General features: G+C 48.2%; 1 protein-coding gene across 3 annotated transcripts in view; it reads right to left on the bottom strand.

Annotated features, from left to right (window-relative positions):
• Window positions 1-3,317: 3,317 nt before the first annotated feature.
• Window positions 3,318-20,776, bottom strand: part of NRP2 (neuropilin 2) — an 81,166-nt gene continuing 63,707 nt past the window's right edge. Inside the window, exons 15-17 of one of the 3 annotated variants that reach the window (XM_072341580.1) lie at window positions 20,459-20,479; window positions 7,329-7,397; window positions 3,318-6,715 (exon numbers count right to left, since the gene is read on the bottom strand). In XM_072341580.1, coding sequence (XP_072197681.1) covers window positions 6,411-6,715; window positions 7,329-7,397; window positions 20,459-20,479 — 395 coding nt within the window. In that variant the 3' untranslated portion in view covers window positions 3,318-6,410. Of the gene's footprint in view, window positions 6,716-7,328; window positions 7,398-12,486; window positions 15,115-20,458; window positions 20,480-20,776 lie in introns of those variants that run through there. The other 2 variants (XM_072341581.1, XM_072341582.1) reach the window with 2 other exon arrangements.

The following is a 20,776-nucleotide window of genomic DNA, read 5'->3' as shown; positions in this document are numbered from 1 at the left end:
CTATGCTGCATGTGACAAACACGCTCTCCTGGGGGATATCATCAAAAATACCCACGCGACCTGCGCTCTTTCGGTGATTTTTAATCATTTCCTCCTCTACCTCCAGCCATACTGCTGCTGCTATTTTTGTAATTGCTTCTCTGCTTTCAAGTCCTTATCTTCTTTAGCTTCCCCTCTGCTTCTCACTCTTTACACCCTAAAATCTTTTCATCACTTTTTTTTTTCTTTTTTTTTTTTCTTTTTTTTTTTTTTTTTTTTTTTCTTTTTCCCTCTTTGAGACTGATTGGGCTTTATTTCTTCTTCTCTGCCAGATTTATGTGAGTTGTCAAGGCCTGCAGCCGTTTGTCTCTGCCTGATGACAGACTTGCCTTTCCCCCCCCAAATCAGATTCATGGCTGTTCTTAAGGTCTTTTAATATTTTAATGCTCGGGCCATAAATTTCATTTCCTTTAAGCCTCAATCCCCCTGCAGGCCTTGCTGAAGCTGTTTCGGCTGTGCCCCCCCCCCCCGGCTGGCTTTGCCTCATGCCCAGCCGTGCTGCGGATTTGCTCTGTGCAAAGTGTGAGGGAAGTGTTGCAGGAATCACTTCTCCACAAGCTCAGACATTCTTCAAAACTTGACGGGAATTGATATTTTTTTTTTCTTCAAAGCTGTGATTTGTTGTGGACTTGTTGTGCTTTTTATTAAAGCGCTATCGTGGAGCACTCAAAAAGGTTGGCTTCGCAGATCCCGACTTCCTTCTGTAATAAATGCAGCCACGGCTTATGGCTCTCCCTCTGATGTGTCAGCTGGGGGACTGCTTAAATCACCCTGATTTCTCTCCAAGGCAGAGAGGCTTTTGGCTTCCAGAAACTTTCCTCGCCCCAAATTAGCAAAACCTCTCCACTGACAGGGATGGCTGTATGGATTTAGTGACACCAACCCCCCATGGCCTCCTGAAGGTCTGGGATTGCAGAGCTGCCTCTGAGCACTCCTGACAGGGGCTGTGCACTGCTGGGCATGGTGGAGACAGTTGGCAGAGCCATTTCTTTTGGTTTTGTAAACACCAAAGGAAATATGAAAAGCCTTATGCAGCAAACAGCCCCAAGCCGCTGCTGGCTTGTTGTGCTGTCCTCCGCCCCCCACAGCAGCACAAGGCAGCAGGGCAATATTTCTTCCCTTGGTTTTTGGCTCTCAGGCTGAGCATTTAATCCAACTCTTTCCATCTCAGATATGAGTGGTGCAGCTGAGTTATGATGCGGGAGCCTAGAGCGGAGTCATTCTCTCTCAACACATTAAGGATTAGTTATTTTCCTATTAAACTGCTTTAGTCATGGCAAGCTTTCTGCCTTAAACACATTGGTGTGTGTGATGGGGGCTGGCAGTGAACACCACTTGATTGCAACCAGCAAGGGGTGCCACCACTTTCTCCCCAGCCAGTCTGGGACAAGGCTGCTGATGAGGTAGGTACAGGCTGTGGTGATAGACCTGCTGCCCAGGGAGCTGCTGGAGGGACATGATGCTGAAGGCTGTAGGCTGTGTGCGGGAGATCCAGCCCCAGTCCTAGGTGCTCAGGAGGGCTGAGGCCCCATCAGCACCTGGCAAGTTCAGGATGGCAGGGAAACTCTTCAGACAGGTAAGAGATGCCCTGCTTTAGAGTCACAGAACCACCAAGATTGAAGAAGACCTCCAAGATGTCTGTTACAACTGTTTGTCTATCACCAACATTGTCCACTAAACCATGTCCCTCAGTATCATGTCTCCACAGTTCTTGAACACCTCCAGGAATGGTGACTCCCCCTGGGCAGTCCATTCCAGTTTCTGACCACTCTTTTGGAGAAGAAATTCTTTCTATTAACCAACCTGAACCTCCCCTGGCAAAATTTGAGGCCATTCCTTCTAGTCCTGTTGCTAGTTACGCATGAGCAACCCCCACCTTGCCACAATCTCCTTTCAGGGAAATGTAGATGGCAATAATTTCTCCCTGATCCTCCTCCAGATAGAATGATTCCAGTTCCTTCAGCCACTCCTCTAAGGCTTGCGCTCCAGACCCTTCACAGCTTTGTTGCTTGCACCTTCTGCCAATTAATTAATTACGCATCTACTCATTAGTGCAGCCCCATGGCTCCCCCTCACTGCCAAATCCCTAGCTGTCCAGAGAGCAAGTCATTATTTGAGAAGACTTTCCATTAAAATAGAATGCAAAGGGATAGCTGGAAGGAGAAGGGGGAGAGCCACGAGGAGGGTGTGCATGAGACTGCAGTCAGAGTTGGAGGATGTGCAGGAGCACCTGGATCCCTCAGAGCAGGTTGAAGATTGTGATGCTGCTGTTCTCAGTCTGCTATGCTGCTCATTGCTCCTATGCCACTCCCAGGCCCTGGCCGGAGCTGCTGGAGCTGCAGCACAGTGGAAATGTCCCCTGGTCCCTCACTCCCACCCCGTCAGCTCTTGCTGTGGCCTCTGCTGGGTAGCTCAGTGGATACCACACTCCTGCTACCTAGCTCCTGTCCTGCTGGTGTGTGCCTGCTGGTTGCCTAGCTGTTACCTGCTGCTCAGCTCCTTGCTCTAGAGGAGGCAAATCTCCAGCCAAAGTGATTTACAAGATGGGTGTGACATGATTGAGTCACTTATCTGCCAGCTGCATCCCGCTCCCTGACAGCCACCCCACAGGTAATGATCGTAACACGGGTGCTTTATTCTAGGTGAGGTAAGAGCTGTCAAGGCTGCAGCTATACGGCCATCTTCATCTCAGCTGCCAGCTGCCCTTCATTGCTTAAAGAGCCTCTTTAGCAAACATGCTTCTGGAGGGGGAGAGGCAGCAAGACTTCACCTGTTCTGGAGGTCCCTGGGGCTTGATGGATTGGTTCTCATCCACCAGGGTTGGTAGTTAAGAAACGTACCTTGTGATGCAGGTTCTGTCCCGCCACTCCTTCAGCCAGTCTGTGGCCTCCAACACCAGCCTCTGCAGGGTGCACGAGCCGGAAGGTCCCTGAGGCTGCAGGAAGGAGGCAGAGATGGATCAGCTGTCTTGCCTGTTTTGTGCCATTCCAGCCCAGCATGCGGCCCATGCCACAGCATGTGTGGCATCTGACAGAAACAAAAGCCTCTGTGCCAGGAAGGAGAGGCTATGTTGGATGTTGGAGCGGCAGGAGGCAGGTATGCACAGCCTGCAATAGCTCTGGGACTCCTGTGTCATTGCAGGTGACAGGCCACCTGGAGCTATACACCTCCATCTGTGCCGCTGTGTCCCAGAGGTGTCTGCCTGCCCAAAGACCTCTCAGTTCAGCCTTCTTAGTGTTGTTTTTCCATAAACAAAAAGCCAATGAAGCATAATCTCTACCATAATGTTTATTAAATAGTAATTTTAAAAGGTTTTTATACAAATCATATAAACACAGTTTGAATTCTTTCTTTTTTTTTTTTTTTTTTTCTTTTTTTTTTTTTACACCGAAGAATCACAGTAAAAGCTCTTTAAGTCCATAAGTCCTGGCTCAGCCAGTGAACAGTCAAAAACCTTGAACTGCAAACCTTGGAGAAGTTCCATTCCTGCATACAATTTCTTAATGGTTTAATTCCCATGCTCAGCCCCGGCACCTTCCCATGAAATGAAATCACTCAGCACTACAGCCTGCCTGCTAGCAACACGTCCTCGCCTTCAGAAAGGTGTGGAGGCCACGGCCCATTTCAGTAAAGGCATTAACACTGATTTCCTTCTTTTTTTCTTTCCCTTTTCTGAATTTCACAAAGGGAACTGTGATCAGCAAATCAAATATATTTGCAGAAGAGGATGCAATGAGTTGAATGCACTGACGACCTTTTTATTTTTTCCCTGTTGAAGTTACAATCAAACACAGTTTTCTGTAGTAGAACAGTAAAGCACCCAGCAGAGGTAAGTGAGGTATTGGCTTTGCAGCATTATCAGCCTGCTCCTGCCCTGCAAGCGCACACTTGTGGTCCCAGTGCAGCCTGCCAGGGTCAGCGGGGCCGAGGCAGCGCCAGGACCAGCAGTGCTCACCTGCCCCAGGTAAGAGACACAGCAACACGAGTCCCACGGAATAAGTCACATACACAATACATACAGAGAATCCACGTGCGTGTGCAAACACACTATTTCTGAATATATGTATATACGAACTCTCTCTGTACGCCTACTAGACACCATAACGATATCTTTTAAATTATATATTTTCACCTATTGTTTGCCTAAGTTGACTTTTCTACTGTATGGTCCTTTTCCATTCATCCTTCCCCTGTCCTGTGATTCAAAGGGGACAAAACCATCAAGCAGCAGCAGTCCAGCTTTGAAACGGTCTGGTACATTTCCTCCTACTGCCCATGTTCTTTCTGTATAGCAAAGCAACGCCTTTGTGGAATTTGTACATGAAGAAAGCCAGAAGAAATAAGGTGACTGGAGAGGGGAATTTGAGACAGGATTCTGCTGCTCCCGTTGGGCACACAGCGTGAATTAAAAAAATGAAGGACTGCATGTGTCTGTGTGTGCGTGTATGAAACGTGGATGTCTGCCTGATACAGCTGCTAGCATCTGCTGCACCAGAAACATGCACATGCTTCTAGCAGTGGGTAAGTCTTCTTTTCCCCTAAAAACTTCTTGTTTGACAGAGCTTTTCATGAAACATGAGACAAATGTTCCTATTCCCACTGCAGTGAGGAGCAGCTGTGGCACTGTCCGTGTTCCTTTCCACTCCAGATGCTGCTCGTCTCGCCAAACACCTGGCCTGTTGCAGGACGTGCGTGCAGGGGCTGTGCGAGTTGAGCTTTGCAGCACAGTGCACCTACAGTGCTCTGTGGTAATGAAAGAAAATCCATTCCCAGCCCAAAACATTATGCCAGGCAAAATGTAAAACCAGGACATTTCAGGTATTTCCAAAGAACTCCTGAGCACACATACCCAGCATGCAGAAAAATGTCTCCCTTATGCACGTGCAAGCTAACACAGGCAATCTATCTGTACTAAACTGGGACTGAAGGCATTAGTTTGGGACCCAGCATCCAAACTTTCCTGTTCCCTTAGCTTGTTTTTCTAGCACTCCTCTCCCATGGCGCAGTGGGGCGGGAGGTGACAATGCATCCAGACCACTTGAAAGCAGAAGGACTGGGCTCCCTGAACTGGGCTGTGCCCAGTGGTGAGGTGTGCAGAACAAGTGTTTTGTGGGGAAGGATGAAGACCTCACTTGTTTGATACAGCACTGATCATCAGATGGAGGAAAAACACTTCTTCTAAGGCACTTGTTTAAACTAAGACAAAACACAGCTCAGAAATAAAACTTCAGGTTTTTGCTACTGACCAGGATCGGTGCCTCTCTGCTCTGAAGGGAATGAGAAGATGGCAGCAATTTGGTCCCTATGCGCTGGCAGTGCCAGCTCATGCCCCACAGCCCTGCGGAACAGAGGGCACGCAGACAGGCTCCCTGGGGCAGCAGGTACAGCTCTGGCCTACATCACACTTTGTCCTCCCTCCTGGGCTCGGCTGGGAGCTCTCAGCACCATGCCTTGCATCCAGGCCCTGGACAAGGGGCTTCCAAATGCCCATGTGCAGGGAACTGGCAGACTCTGTCTTTTGTTTGCTGCAATTTTCTCATTACAGCAAAAAAAGAAAAAAAGAAAAAGGGAATGGGGAAAGAAATAGGGCAGGATCAAGAGGGGTGGGAAATTCAAAGAAAGGCCTTCCTGATGAAGGCCTCAGCTGTTTCAATCCAAGATTTGGATTTAATAAATGGCTCTTATTCACAAATCACTTTAAGGCTCTTCAGCTTCTCTCAAAGAGGTGCTTCTACACATAGGGTTCCTTTCTTTTTTATTTTTTAATGACTTACTTAGAAAGCGCTGTTGTTACCAGCGACACCAAGCCCAGCATCCCTTCTCTCCCCCCTGCCAGGACAAGGAAAGCGAAAGGTAACAACAGGCTTCCATGTACAGGACTGGAAACCACAGCTTCCTGGGTTTTGTATGAAGTGCACAAAGCCCTACAGCCAAAATAACAACTGGACAGGGTCTAAAATGGATAGGGTCTCTGTGTGCGTGCGTCATTCCTAAAGACAGGGTGGATGAAGAAAGCCCTCGGCCTTCCCAGAAACTCATGAGAGAAAGGAAGTGGAAAATAACAATCGACACAACCAAAAGGTAAACCAGCCTCCCTTGCCACGTCACATCAGCAGAAAATGAAGATGAACCAACAAAGAAGGGTCTTAATGCCCCTCACCCAGCACAGAACAGTTCACTGGGCTGCCCACTCGGTCCTGGTGGAGCCTCCAGCAGGAGCTGGCAGTGGGAGCAGCACCTCCCCTCACTCCTCCCGTGCCGCTCGGTTCCCGTTATGGCATTCAGTTCCCACAGAAAACAGCAAATAAAGTAACCACCCGCCAGCCCACCTCACCGGGCACAACGCCAAGGGTGGACCCACAGGGCACCCATCAGGCCTCTGAGCAGCACTTCTGGTGATTCATCTTGACCTTGTGCTTGATACCGTCGTACAGCTCAAAATTGTAGTTCTCCAGCGTGGTGGAGCTCCGTGAGGACAGCCCCGCGTACGAACACGTGCAGTAGAGCAGCAGACCAGCACAGATGGCTCCGAGAAGGACGCCGAGGGAGCTCATCGCTATGATGGTCACCAGGATGGGATCCAGGGTGTAGAGCCAGCTTTTTTCTTTGTCCAGTTTAGAGTTCCCTGGAGAGTTAGTAGAGAACAGGGTGTCGTTCTTATCCGATCCAAAGTAATCTGCAGTGGAATGGGCACTTATTATCCAGCGATCACTCTTACTTTTTTCCACCTCGAAGCATTTCTCACTTGGAGTTGTTATGGCCTCCTGAGACCTCCCTATGAATGTATCTCAGGCAGCTTTCTCTAACCTAGCTCCAAAACTACTGTGAAGCACCTAACTACCAAGAAAGCTAAGCACACCAATTCCCTTCTACACCTCTGGCTATGTTAATAGCATGCTAGCACTTTACACCCACTGAAACTCTGGCCCTTCAAGTGTCACTGAATTCAGAACTATGGCAACAGCCTGTCACAGATCCCAGACTTAATTTTCTCCATTTACAAGTCAAAATGCCACACAAGCAGCAATTAATGCTTGAAAGATCAGTTCCACTTGTACTAACACAAATACAATATATTGACTTTGCAAGGTTGCTTGCTACTGAAAAAGGAAAACAAGAAAAGAAAACTAATGTCTTTGTCCAGACACTAAGCCACCACTTCAGTGTATGCTCTCAAGTATGTTCTAGCTCCTAAGCCTCATTATAACTGAGGTTTGTGAGCAATTGTAAGCAGCTGATGCTGAAAGACAAGCTCCCCCAGATCAACTGTGTGGCATCTTGGTACCAACCAGTATCATCGCTGTCTTCAAAGTCTTGCTCAGGGATCAGGAAGTCATCCTTCATTCTTGGGAAGTTCACTAGAACAACAAAATGGGAAGCACTTTGTTTAAAGAGGCCTTTTGGAGGCATTATTGCCACCAGTCACTGGACTATGTGACTGAAGAAAACAACAGCTTAAAAACTGCAAGGTTCTTCCTCTTTCTCTGTTGGCCCAACTCAACAAACACACACTGCACTCAAAAGAGCAGGATCTTCCCACTACATCATATTTCATGACCACCAGACGACCAGCTTTTAAGAAGAAAAAATCAGAATGAAAAGCAAAGAAACCAGATAATCTGAATAGTGCTAAAGTATTGTTGTTGGTGTCTACATAATGGCTATAATTCACTGTTAACATGCTCAAGAGTATTATCCTTTTAACTCTGAATAGGACTGTACTGCCTATCATTACTTGCCACTAATGTTAGACCCATTTAGCCCACTCTATTTTTCATCTTTCCCCATACATCTTACAGGATTCAGAGCTCCAATAACCCAGTTTCTCTCTGGGTTTCAGATAATTTCATAACCACTTGAGGAAGTCATGTATCATCATAATATGTTTTAATGCAAAAGGTGCTTAAAATGGGAGCATGGTAAATGGGTGTCCATATCTAGGCATTTATGTTAACATCTCTCTGATCCAAATTCCTTTTAGTGATGCCATTTCTTTCTCTTCAGCACAGATTAAGCACTAGTGACCAAATGCACAGGATGTAATCTGAGCAGAAGGGTGGTTGTTTTTTGTTTTCTTGGTGTGTGTGGATGTGCAGTCTTCTTAGCATTATCTCTATGTATAGTGACAGCATTTCATTTTCCATTTTCCAAAAGAAAATACCCCTTCATTTTGATCTCCTTAGATTTCTCAAAGCTGGCTATAACTCAGGGTGCTCAGCAGCAGAACAGGAATGCCAAAAATCAGAGACTGCTAGAAATAGTTGTGGTTGAAAACCAAGGATATTTTATGTTTTGCGCAGAAACAGCAAGAACAATTTTATAAGGTTATTTAAAAACAGCAAAGACCAATGAATGTAACTTGTGCCTCAAAGCTCAATGTGTGATGAAATAATTTGAAACCGTGCAGAAGATTATTTGCACGTATTGCACAGAGGTTTAGGACTGGAAAAGGCCTCCTGAATCATCAACTCCATTTTCTGCTACCACAGAGAATGGTGTAGGGCAGCCCCTGCCAGCAATACTGCAAGGTTCAACAAGACCAGGGCAGCTCTGCTGAGAGCTGTGCTGCCCAAATCCCCCTTGTTGTCAGGAACCTTGGTGGTCATCCTGTTTGCAATTCAACTTGACAGCATCTCATGCTGGAGGGGAAAACACGCACCACACCCACTGAGCCACATACTATTTAACCCACATCCCTAGAGTTCTCTGCCCTGTAAGTCTGACACCTTAACTTGTTTTGGTACAACTCTAGAAGCCATGGCAAGCAGCAGCACTCAGGGCATGCGAGGGGCACCCCACTGGAGACTGACAGCAGAAATCCCGTGTGCTGGGAGCTTCCGTACTTGCAGAGTTGTCTTGCACCCACCTCACTCAAAACATTAAGGAATTTCTTTGAATTTTCCAGATAACCTGGCAATAGGAACACACATACCACAGCACTTGCCCCGCCTGATGTTGAGCTGCACATCATGTGGGTCAGGGAATTAAGGCAACCCGAGGCTGCTGATAAGTAACTGAGGAAACATAGGTGTACAAGACATTCTGTATGCCTTTGCTTTAGCAGCAAGTTCACATGGTTTCTTAGCACTTCCAGAGCTGACAGCCCCAGATGGCAACATCTCAGGGCTGGGAGAACTGCCTGAGGGCCTCTTGCAAACATTTAGAGCTGAACATGTGGAAAATAACTTGCAAAGCAGAACACACACAAAGCCGTCTGCTCTCTGGTCCTCAGCCGGAGCACAAGCTGTGACGTTCTGCTGTCCCGCTGTCACCCGCACAGTCCCGTGGGACTGCAGGTTATGTGAATGAACAGAGGTGGAAGTGGGGCCATGGGCTGCCAGGGGAGCCATGTACAGGGGAGCAGCACTTTTACCCTTCTGTATTCTAGCTCCCCTACATTCTGTCTGAGAATGCGTTAGCAATTTGGTGCTCTTTTATTTCCCAGGGTAGTGTTGAGGGAAAGGCCAGAAAAAATAAAGTATCAGTTAATCAACGCTTTCGAAAGAACACTGATTCTTCAAGCCTGAAAGAAAGGAGCACTGGGAAAACTTGAAAAAAGAGAATGCTTATACAAAAAAGCCAGCCCTGAATCTATTTGCTCTCCCTGCAATTTTCTCAATTCCCTCTGCTAATATGACTCCAATTTCTGCTTAAAAGACAGCTTCCCCCTCACCGTTCTTCCCTTCTCCTCAGGCTGGTGGCAGAGACTTGTCCTGTGCTCGGCACACTGCAATACTGCTATTGGAAGGCAGTTGTGTCACGCAGGGCTCTCCATTGGCCCTGGAACAACTCGACCGGTCTTTTGCCATGCTGGGATTTCTGGACTCATTAACAAAATCAGATCTGGCTGTGGGGCTGTCTGGGAATTGGAGCTGGTGGTGGCAGTGCCAATCCTATTGGAGATGATTTCCTGTCAAAGAAAACAGCCTGCTATTTGTCATTAATTAGGATCCTTTCTGACAAATCTCAGCCATATTGTCACAAGGGGAGCAGACCATGAAAGCTCATTCCCTGGAGCACAGTCCCTAGGAAAGCCCAGCAAGATACAGGGCAGAAAGGGATAAGCACGTATTGCTCCATGCTGGGGAGAGCACCCTTCCTACAAGGCAACTTCCAGGCATGATCTATTTTGCCTTAAAATGTAAAGAGACAAATAAAATGAAAAAAATACATTGGAGAAAGGTAGGTGAGATTGCAAAGGGTACCAGAGCGTAGCCTTGAGGGAGGGGTTTCTCCTCAGCAAAAGGCAGGATTTGAACAGGGCTGAGAACCCAGCCCTTTGCACTGAAAGGCTGATTGTTAACAATGTTGCTGGAAGTGGCCAGATGACGAGAAAAGGACACTATCTGCTGGATCTGAGAGCACCATCAGCTAAAAGGTTAATTTAGGGGACCTGAAAAAGGAAGATGAGATTCTAATCAAAGACAAGGAGCATCTTAAGTACCATGCTACCATAAATTCGTATGTGGAGAGAGCAGGGGAGAGTGGGAGAGAATCAGTGTTTGCAGAGATTAAGGCCCTTTCCCGTACATCCCTGATCATGGCAGCAGCAGTGTGGGTCAGGCAGGGCCAAGAAGCTCTGCACACTGGGCAAGGCTGTAGCAGCCCAGTGCCACACACACACTGCATGCATTATGCCCAAACCCTGAGCCATCTCTTCTTCTTTTGCTGCTTTTTTCTTGACTCATTTTTGCCTGACAGCCCTAGACACCAAATACTGCCTCCTGCAGGGTTCCTGCATCCTCAGACAGAGCTCTCCCTATCACCATGTGGCCAGAAAGTGCTGCTGCCAGCCCAGGCAGAGGCTTGAGTCTCTGCCTCACTCTTCTTTCTCTGCTCACTTCCAGCCCCTTTCTCTCTGCAGCCACAGCATGGTTCCAACTCACGTCACTTTGCTTTGACACAGCAAAGCAGCCACTGGGGCCTTAACTTGACACAGCCATGTCTCGGTGCTGCCGTAGGCTGGGCAGGCAACGCTGCTAAGGGGAAGCGTGTGTCTGGTTGGGCGAAACCCGCCCTTTGGATCCTGGCCGTTCCACCTCCAGCTGAAAATCTGCCTCACTTCTCTCACCCCACCCCTCCAGGAACACAGAACGTTTTTAGTGTACAAAACTCTCTGCCAAATTCCAAATTGAAAGAGTGCTTTGGCTAGAGATCAGCATTAAAGAAAGCAAACAAGAAACCTCTCCACTGGCCCTACATCCCTCTGCAGTGCGGGAAATACCAGACCTTATCCCCAGCGCCTCATCATGGGGCACTGAGATGCCCTGTAGGCACCTCATGCTCAGAGGAGATGGCAAGCAAATACCCCACTGACAGCTGGTGACATGAAGCCGGGGCTGTGTTCTTGCAGCTTTCAGCTTGTCCCGCACAGCAACTAACATACCTCATCTTGCAGAGTGGGGGGCAACTCTGGGTACCAGCTCTGGGTGCCAAGTCCAGACCCCTGTGTGCCCAAAGCTGTCGCCTGAGGAGACTGTACCCCAGTCGCATTAACATGCATGTATTTTTCTAAACAAAGCAGGCTAATTTTAGCTGCTTTTCTTCCTGCGCTGTGCTGCAGTCTGAGCAGCACCCAGCTCCCCGGTCAATCTGGCTGTGGTGTACAGAAGGAATAATTAAACCCTGAATGATTCCTCCCTTTTCGTCTGTTTACTTAACAGATTTTTTTCTCTCCTTGCTTGGAAGCCAGCAGCCACACTCTCCCTCCCTGTTTTTTTCATGTGCATATTTGTTTTGAATTTTGCTTGGACAGTCACTGAAGTGTACGAAATGCAAATTACAAGTGCATGGGCTTTGCTGTACAATTAGAGCAAAAAAACCCAGCACCTCGAGACCAGAAAAAAAAAAAAAAACAAACCAAAAAGCCAGCATGGGTCCTCAGCTTGCTTCTGTTTGAACAGCCAAAGTGAGGGATCGCATCTGAATCATTTTTCTGCTGATGGCCTGAATTCTGAGCAAAGCCAGGAAGTTTCACCGCAACGCTAAGTTCAGTGCCAGGATAGAGTACGAGACAAGGAAAATACATGCAGGAGGGAAAGAATAACCTCTCAAACTGGCAGCAAACAGATTTCACATGAAACACGATGCTGCTGTCTGCAATGCAGGGGCAAAGGGTGCTCCTCAAGATGAGAAGAAGCCATGCTCAGCAGAGGCTGAGCACTGTGCTGGAGGGTGGGCAGCCAGCCCGCTCCTGCACAGCCTGACATGTGGAGGTCCAAAAGGATTTTACAGAAGAAGAACGCATTGCAATCATCATCATTAGTTTGGTAACAGCCTGCCCACTGCTCGTGGTGTTGGAGGCTGAGCGCAGGGCTTGGTGGGCTGGCAGCACTCAGCCCCACACCCTGTAATGTCCTTACTCTGTCTCTGGGGCCCATCAAGACGCAGCGTATCACAGCGAACAGCCAACACCAAGGCAGCACCAGCAAAATCCCACCAAGGACTGTGACCAACATATTGGATCTACAGGCGACACTGATGGCCCGATCCTTAGAGATGGAGGCCGTGAGCCTGCACACTGCAGCAATGGGAGCTATGCTCAGCTCCCAACTCACAAAAAGACATGACCTGCAGCATTGCTTTACTAGCAGCTTTTGTTAGCACAGAAAGAATAAGGAAGAAAAAACCCAGATATTTGTATAAAAATATCATCATTTTATTACATTCCACACAATACACCTTCAAAGAGTTTCAAATTTCCACAAGATATTTTTCACACACAGGCAACTGGGGAACGCTGGGGATGTCACGGCTCAAGGAGTGGGGAGAATGGGGAGTAAAAACCTCGAAGTGACCTGGTTTGTCTTTGGTGATTTGAGCTTTAAAGACAGGGTGCCACATTCTCCTCTCTGACACACTGATGCACGCTTTCTAAAGCCCACGGGGAGAAGCTGCTTGGCTGCTCTGGCCCGGGGAGATGGGACTCGTGGGGACGGACCTGGCCCCAGAGACCCCATGCTGCCCTGCTCTAGAATCCGGCAGAGGGCTTCTGCTGAAGCCGACCCCAGAGGTGGCACCAGGGGTCAAACAGGCTGCATGGACCCACTGACAGGATGCCCTGGGCACAGCACTCAGCCACAGCTGGGCCAAGGTTGTGGCCACGAAACACTTGTTTCCACATATCTTCCCCAAGGTGCCCCAGAGTGCTGGGACATTAAGGGGCTACGCCTGTATCAGCTTTATGCAATATTCACGGGCAAGGAAGGGTGGGTGCACTGGCAATTTTAGGAGGGTGGAAGGAATCTGATCACTCACAACAAATGAACACAAACAAGAGGGAGAAACTTGCTCACTGGAGGTACATTTTTTGCCAGCAAATGGATCAGAGTTAACGATCCAAACCACTTTTGCACATCATCTTCTACTAATTTATATAAGGCATTTCCATGACAATTTGCTGGGCTGTCCAGCAATTGGAGGCTCCCTCTGGTTGCCTGGGTTGACACGGCAGCAATAGCCGAGAACCCCAGGTCATCCTGGGCTCTGCTTGCTAGATGCTACTAATGCTTTAAAAGGCCGAACAATAGCAAACACAAAACTGACATTCTAGAATGCCAACTGGCATTTTTTATGATTCAGCAGCTATGAACTGGGCAGAGAAAAAGCAAACCTGAAATCCAGAAAGTGGAATTACACTTGTCCTTTTAATGTGTCCAGGAGAAAGACAAGGAGGAGCCTTCTCCTCCTTCCCCATGTAAAAGCAAAACTGTCAGTACTCAGAGTGATGATACTTACAAAATAAAACCTCCAACTCTCAAGAAACTATGGTATTTAGCATCCACCTTAGACCTGCTGAAGTCTATGTGTTGCCCTAAGGCTGGCTTTAACAGATACAAACTAAACATTCATTATGAGCTTCTCTGATATAAGGCAACTTTAAAAAGATTCACTTGTGGATGGGGAAGAGGACACTCTTCCCCGCTTTCCAACAATGGCTGTGTTACTGTGTTGGCTGTAGAAAGAATAAGATGGAGAGATCTCGCTGTCTGGACATCTATGAACCTCTCTGAATTCTTCAAGCCATCTGAGGTGGACATTCCTACTGTCCAGCCTGGTCTTTTTATGCACCCAAGACATTAACGCTATCAAACAAGAGACCCAGCCAAAGCTAGATAAGGCAACAAAAAAGCATTGCTCTCTTCCCCTAGTAAACAAATCTGGGTTTAACCGCAAACATGTCCCAGACCTTCCAAAGGGAGGAGGGAAGGGGGGGGGAGGGGTGAATAAAATAAAATAAAATAAAAACAAAACAAAAAAACAAAGACGAAAAAGCATTCCCTGTGCAAGTAGAAGCAATAATAAGCAAATTTAAAAGGGGCTGTTTCTAAATATACATTCAGTCAGTCAGGCACGCACGTGCTGCCATGCACACTCACACACAGACTGCACACATGCTTCCAGGCTCGCCATCAAGTTCCCTTGCAAGTTGCCCACTGGGAAGAGAAAAAGAACAAACCAAACAAGCCTACCAACAAAAAACACTCCCCGGCCAACCAAACCAAACCAAAAACTCCACCCGACACCCCAGCAGTCCTTGACAAGGAATAAAAAGGAGTATTCACTTCTGAAGTGAAGGGGCGGTGTGTCTCTTCAGGTGATCCAAGATGCAGCATTAGTTAAAGTCTGTAAAAGATTCGGGGAGGGCTGAGGGCAAAGAGGGGGTGGAGATGTCTAAGAGTTCACACGTATGCTAGGTAAGGAAAAAAGTGCAAAACTGAGGCAACGTATCAAAAGTCTTATTTTCTGTCTGTCTGTTCTGTGTTTTGTTTGCTCTCTCGTTCCCATTCGGCTCTCAGCAGCGTGAGCTGGGGTCTTGCTCTAGTTTTATGGTTAGAGTGGGCTCCACGGCCACGGGGGCCCCGTTGGCATAGTGGGAGGTTTTGTAGGTGATGGAGTGATCGCTCTTCTTGGCCGCATAGCGGAACCGGTGGTAGTGGAGCACAAGAGCCAGCGCGACGGAGACCAGCACCACAACAGCACCTCCGGCGGCAATAACGTAATACCAGTAGGCTGGGATGGGCTGCACTGACACCGTGTCCACTGTGGGCTCGGTCCCTGGCAGGAGGGTTGCCCCTGAGGAGGAGACACAGAACAGGGTTGCTAGGTGGGAGGCATGCAGACGCACAAACAAACACACATGCTTGCAAAGTACAGTGCCAAGTGACACCAGGGCCCAGGGCAGCTCCAGGTATGGGGCACACTCCTGCAGGGAGCTGCTTGCGCTCACTGAGCCACGCGATAACATGCCTCTCTCTTTCCTTTTAATTAAGCAGGCTGCCTGGCTTGCGATGCAAATTCCATATGTACGCTATTATTGCTATTATTTCTGGCATCAACAAATGTTTTTTTTCCCCTCTTTTTTTGGCCGTCTCCAGATCAGCCGCCTGGTTTTGTCTCTGTATGGCAGATGTTGTCATACAGTGACAAAACCCATCACGTCCGTAATTGGAGGAAGAGCAAAATCTCAGATGGCCAAGGAAGTTACCACAGGAGACCGGGAAAGAAATTACATGGATAAACATTTGTCATTCTTACAGCCAAGACAGGGAGCAAGCTCTCTTCCTGAAGGTGCTCAGTATGCAGATCTGCTCTCACCAGGTGCCCTGTTCAGTCTTACAGATTTAATTACTAAAGTGAGAAAATATGGGTGTGATGATGCATGCTGACTTCGTGCACGGTGCAGGTTGTGACATCCCCATCAGAAGCCCATGCTCATGACAACTCAGGCAAGTCAGTCCCATGGCTGCCTTGGAGTGCAAGGGCATGGAGCTCCCAGGCTCGGCCCATGGCAGCATGCATGTCCTGAACAGGTGTGGGTTGGTGCTGATGTCCATGGCCAGGAAGCAGTGTGGTGTTGACCCTCCTGCACTCACTGCTCAGTCCTCCTGGCTCTGCTCTCAAGCTGTAGAGGCCCTGGGGAAGGTGCACACCTGCACCACATCTACCTACTTGCTGCTTCTAGGGGCCAGAGTCCCTGGGGAAGCTGGGAGGGACTTGCTCTGCTGCTGGCCACAGGCTTCTAGAACAGGCTCAAGATATCCAGGGAAAGAGCAAAACAATACAGGATGCATCTGGCCTGGAAAACACGAAAGGCATATGGCCACCCCCTGCAGCACTTTCCCCCCCACCAGAGCCACTGGCTGCACACTCAGCACCAGGACAGCTTTGCTGCTGCTGCTGGCACAGGAGATGAGGCAAAATGGTACTTCCTTGGCTATTTCCTCTGCTCCCCTCCTCTCCAAAACCTGAGCACGGGGAATGAAAATGAGAATGAAAACTGCATCCAAATGCATAATAAAACCAAAAATCCCTAAGAAAAAAAAACCAAACAAACAAACTATAAAACAAAGATAAGCCACACAGACAAGATAAATCCTGCTTTTACAGAGCAGGAGGCTGGGAACCACCCAGACACTTGTCAATACAGGCAAACAATTCAGATGGCTCAGGAGCAGCCCGCACCGCCCTCACCCTGTCTCAGTCCAGCTGCCCCGTCCCTCACACCTGGGCTGTGCTGGTGTGGGGGTAATGCAACAGGCCAGCAGCCCCCTGCCTCCTCCTGCCCCTCTGCTTGCTCCCAACACAGGGCACAAAGGTGTAACCATCCTGGGGCACAGCCAGGGCAGACTGACTGTCTGCCACTGTCTTCCACGCAGACACAACCCCGACGGGTCCATACATCTCACTGCCATAACTACTGGCATCTCACCACCATTCCTGACAACGCTGGGGCAAGTTGGCCCCCAAGAGCACTACAGACCTGCTTTCAGCACAGAGGATGGTGTCAGCCTGTGCTTACACAGTGCCTTCTTCTAGTGAGAGATGTGCTTACAGTAACTCACATTGTTGGTATGCAGCAGATGGGGGCAAGAGGGTTGCTTGTGCTATGGTATCCAACCTGTGCCCCTGACCCTGCAAATCCCACGCTGGTGGGGGGTCGTGTGATATGCCTCGATGATCCTGCCAGTTGGAAGGGTGCCCTGGAGACTCCACCCCAGGGCAGCCTTTGTCCATCCCTGATAGACTCCTGTGCAGGCAAGGCGTGCGCCTGAGGGGTGGTGTGGCCCAGATCTGGCCTCAGCCTCTGCTTCCGCACCTCACGGCCCTACTGCAGTGATAGCAGCCGTCTGGAGAGTTCATTTAGCAACTGCAGTCATTAAGGAGTCACGCTCGCTGGTCTCCAAGTCTTAATGTAGCCAATTCCCAATGTTAACAATTGTTCTTCCTTATACTGTCAGCCACTAAATATAGCTGCCAGTCCACTCAGCACAGAGCTGATGTTATCTGCTTTTACTGGCTCTGCTGCTTGCTGGAAGTTTTCTTTCATACCATGGAAAAGTTCTCTGCTCAGGGAGATGGAAAAAAAAAATCCATCTTTGTAACTTAATAACTTTTCCACTCCTCTTTGCCTTCCGCCACACACGCGCTCGCCCTTCCTCATCCACTCACTGGGGCTCTCACCTCAGAAAATAAACGCCTCTCTCCCTTCCTGTCAAGTTGATGGGTGCACTGGTTAAAGCTGGATGTGAAATGCAGGGCAGTTGCAGACCCAGGCGAACATCACAGGGTGTGCTCTGTGCTCCCCTCAGCCAGGCCAGGGCCCCACTTCTGGCACCCAACAGACAGCAACCTTAGAACTGTGTAACAGGCATGAAAATTCCAAACAAGCAAGAGCAAAAGTCATGCTGGGGGAACAAGGAGGAAACCTCCAGAGAGCCTCCCAGGAGGCTATCTGCTGGCTGTCACTGTCGTGCCACTGTTGCATTCCCCTCCAAAAACACTGTTATAAAGCACTGTGGACCAGCAACACAGCTGGACTTCTCATAGAAGGCACAGATGAAAGTGAACGTAAAACTCATCTAATCTGAATGCCACAGAACTGGTGTTGGCATTGATCCCTTAGCTGCTACCTGCCACTTCTCCAGTAAAGTATCCTTGCCTTGATTTCAGGATACCCAGTTTGGGAAAACCCACCAGTCCACAGGTAAATTCTCCCCACCACCTGTCTCCGTGCTTTCTGGAAGATGTCTTTTGTTTTTAGCCTGTTATTTATCTAACTCCTTGCTGCCAGCTACTTGTTATGCCTTTTCTTTAAGGGTGAGCGAGATGCATCAGCTCTCAAATGCAGCACAGTTTAAGCACACTTGACTGGTCTTCTAAGATCCCGACCCACTAACTGAAACATATTCCTCCCACACAACTCCCTTATTATTTGCTTTGTGATCCTTGAGCCTGAAAGGTGCATGTTTTCAACTTTGCTCCTGAGCCAGGAGAGCAAGGATTTGATATTACTTTTAATGGCATTTGACTTCTTTTCCAGTTCAACACGTAATTGCAGGAATGGGGGCTGCAGAGCTTCCCAATATTTCCTTTGCATTCTTTCCTCTGAAGCTCTCTTCTTCCACTAGCCAGGGACTTCTTCCCCTTCTTTTACCCTCTCCTGTTGGGCATTCTGTCTCCCCGTTGTTGCAATACTTATTATGCCTTCTCCAGTCTTCACCTTTCCTTCATCTTTCCCCTGTATTTTTGTCTTTCCATCCCTCTATCCCATCTACGCTTGCCCTACAGCCAGGGAAGTCTTTTCAACTGTTTGCTGCAATTGCACCCCTGTTGCAGCCAGTGCTGGGAAACCCACAGCTAGCGATGAACAAAGGGAAATGGAGGAATGAAGGCAGCAGAGCAGGGGTGAAGAGGAAAAGAAACAACATGTGCAGGCAGGACTCTGGGGTAGATTCAGCGTGGGGTTTAAATTAAGGATAACACAGACTACAAGTCCTAAAAGATGAGGATCCTGTCTATGGATCAGTTATCAGGCCAGGTTCAGGAGAACACAGAGGGACGGATCAAGCAAGGAACAGTCATGAGGCTTTAGGTGTCAGCTGAGAATATTACAGCAGTTTTTCACTAACACCACAAGTCTGAGTAGCAGCCTACCCACAGGTAAGCCCAAGTTCCTACTTACTGCAGTATGTGTACATGTACCACCATAACATACAGCATTATTCCCCGCACACATCTCCTGCTAGCAGTGTTTCACAGCCTGCTTCAATGCCCCTAGAAGCAAGCTGCCCCTAGCCTTCAGTTTCACTGAATCATAAAATGAATCACAGAATGGTTTGATTTGGAAGGGACCTTAATAATCATCCAGTTCCAAACCCCTGTCATGGACTGGGCTGCCAACCACTGGATCGGGCTGCTCAGGGCCCCATTCAACCTGGCCTTGAACGCCTGCAGGGATGGAGTATCCACAGCTTCTCTGGGCAGCTGGTTCCAATGCCTCACCACTCTCTGAGTAAAAAATAAAGAATTCCTTCTAAAACCTAATCTAAATGTATCCTCTTTTAGATTAAAATTATTTACCCTTGTCCGATAACTATCAGACTATGTAAGAAGTTCATCTCCCTTCTGTTTATAAGTTCTCCTCAAATACTGGAAGGCCGCAATGAGGTCTCACTGGAGGCTTCTCTTCCACAAGCCCACTCCCTCAATCTCTCTTCATAGGAGAGGTGTTCCAGATATATTAAACAGGCCATCAGCAGAGCAGGAGACAGAGAGAGTAAAGATATTAACGCCAGCTGAGAGCGAAGGGTTTGCTGATCAAACTGATAAACAACTTTCAAAGATAAGGGGAGGCCCAGGTTTGGTCTCTCAATCACAACACAATTCCTGAGTGCCTTCCTATAGAGGCATGCAGGAAAACAAAATCTGGAAACCAAAGCAAAGAACACTGATCTTCCCCCATAAACAGACAGCTCTTCCCACTCCAGAGCAAGACAAACCGTATCCCCATTGGCTGTTCAAACAGAGAAGCATTTTTTCTGAACCTTGCATCTTACTCCATAGATTGGGATCACAGACATGCCAGTTTTTCAGGCTTCAGGCTAATATTTAACTATTAAATACTTGTTTTCCTTTTATTGATTGTCAACTTCAGAACTCCTCACGGCAATTTACTCTTGCACTTCTATATCCAAACTTCTTTTCTCTTCCAAGAAGACCCAACCCCACCATCCTCCACCAGCAGCTTGAACACTGCCAATTGCAGACCACCCATGAACTATGGAACATCCTTCCCCCACAGTAATATGAGTCACTGCCACCTCATTTTGCTTCTAAGTGGCTACTACTTTTTTTTAAGTCAGTTGATAGCTTTTCTTTACTCCTCACCTACACATCTGGGGCATGTCTCTCAACCCTGGGCCAGCGGGACTTGTCACTTTGCCTGCTCCTTGGTACCCAGCAGGAATCAGAGGATGCCATTCCTGGCTGTGGCACCAGCAGAGGTTTAGCACACACTTGCCATTTCACTGCTCAGAAAATCTGCTGTTTGTTCAAGCAAGCACTTAACATTCCTTTAGTTTAAAAGCCCATGCCAGCAGAAAGAGAAGTGCAGTGTTACCTGGAAAGTAGTTCTCACCTGGGAAAGCTGTGATGGGTTCTGCAAAGGAAAAGAAAAGTTCAGGATTAGAGAGGAGAAAATTACACAGAAGGCCACAGCTTACATATCCATTGATTTGTAACATCCAAATGGAGCAGGCGTGTGGCCGTACCCCCCAGATGCTATGTGGTGGGAGCAGTACAGGGTTCCAACCACAACGGGAAGAAAATCATGTCTCAGGGACTGACCACAGCCAGAAAGCCTCAACTTGGTCACAAACTTCAGACAAAAATGTGTTAGGCTGAGGGGTCATCTGGATCCAGATGGTTGGCCTGAGTCATCAAAAGACAAATCCCC

This window comes from Excalfactoria chinensis, chromosome 7 (assembly GCF_039878825.1).
Source record: "Excalfactoria chinensis isolate bCotChi1 chromosome 7, bCotChi1.hap2, whole genome shotgun sequence".
In the NCBI taxonomy this organism is placed as follows: domain Eukaryota; kingdom Metazoa; phylum Chordata; class Aves; order Galliformes; family Phasianidae; genus Excalfactoria; species Excalfactoria chinensis.
Note: the sequence above shows the minus strand (reverse complement) of the source record. Positions and strands in the feature narration are given on the sequence as shown.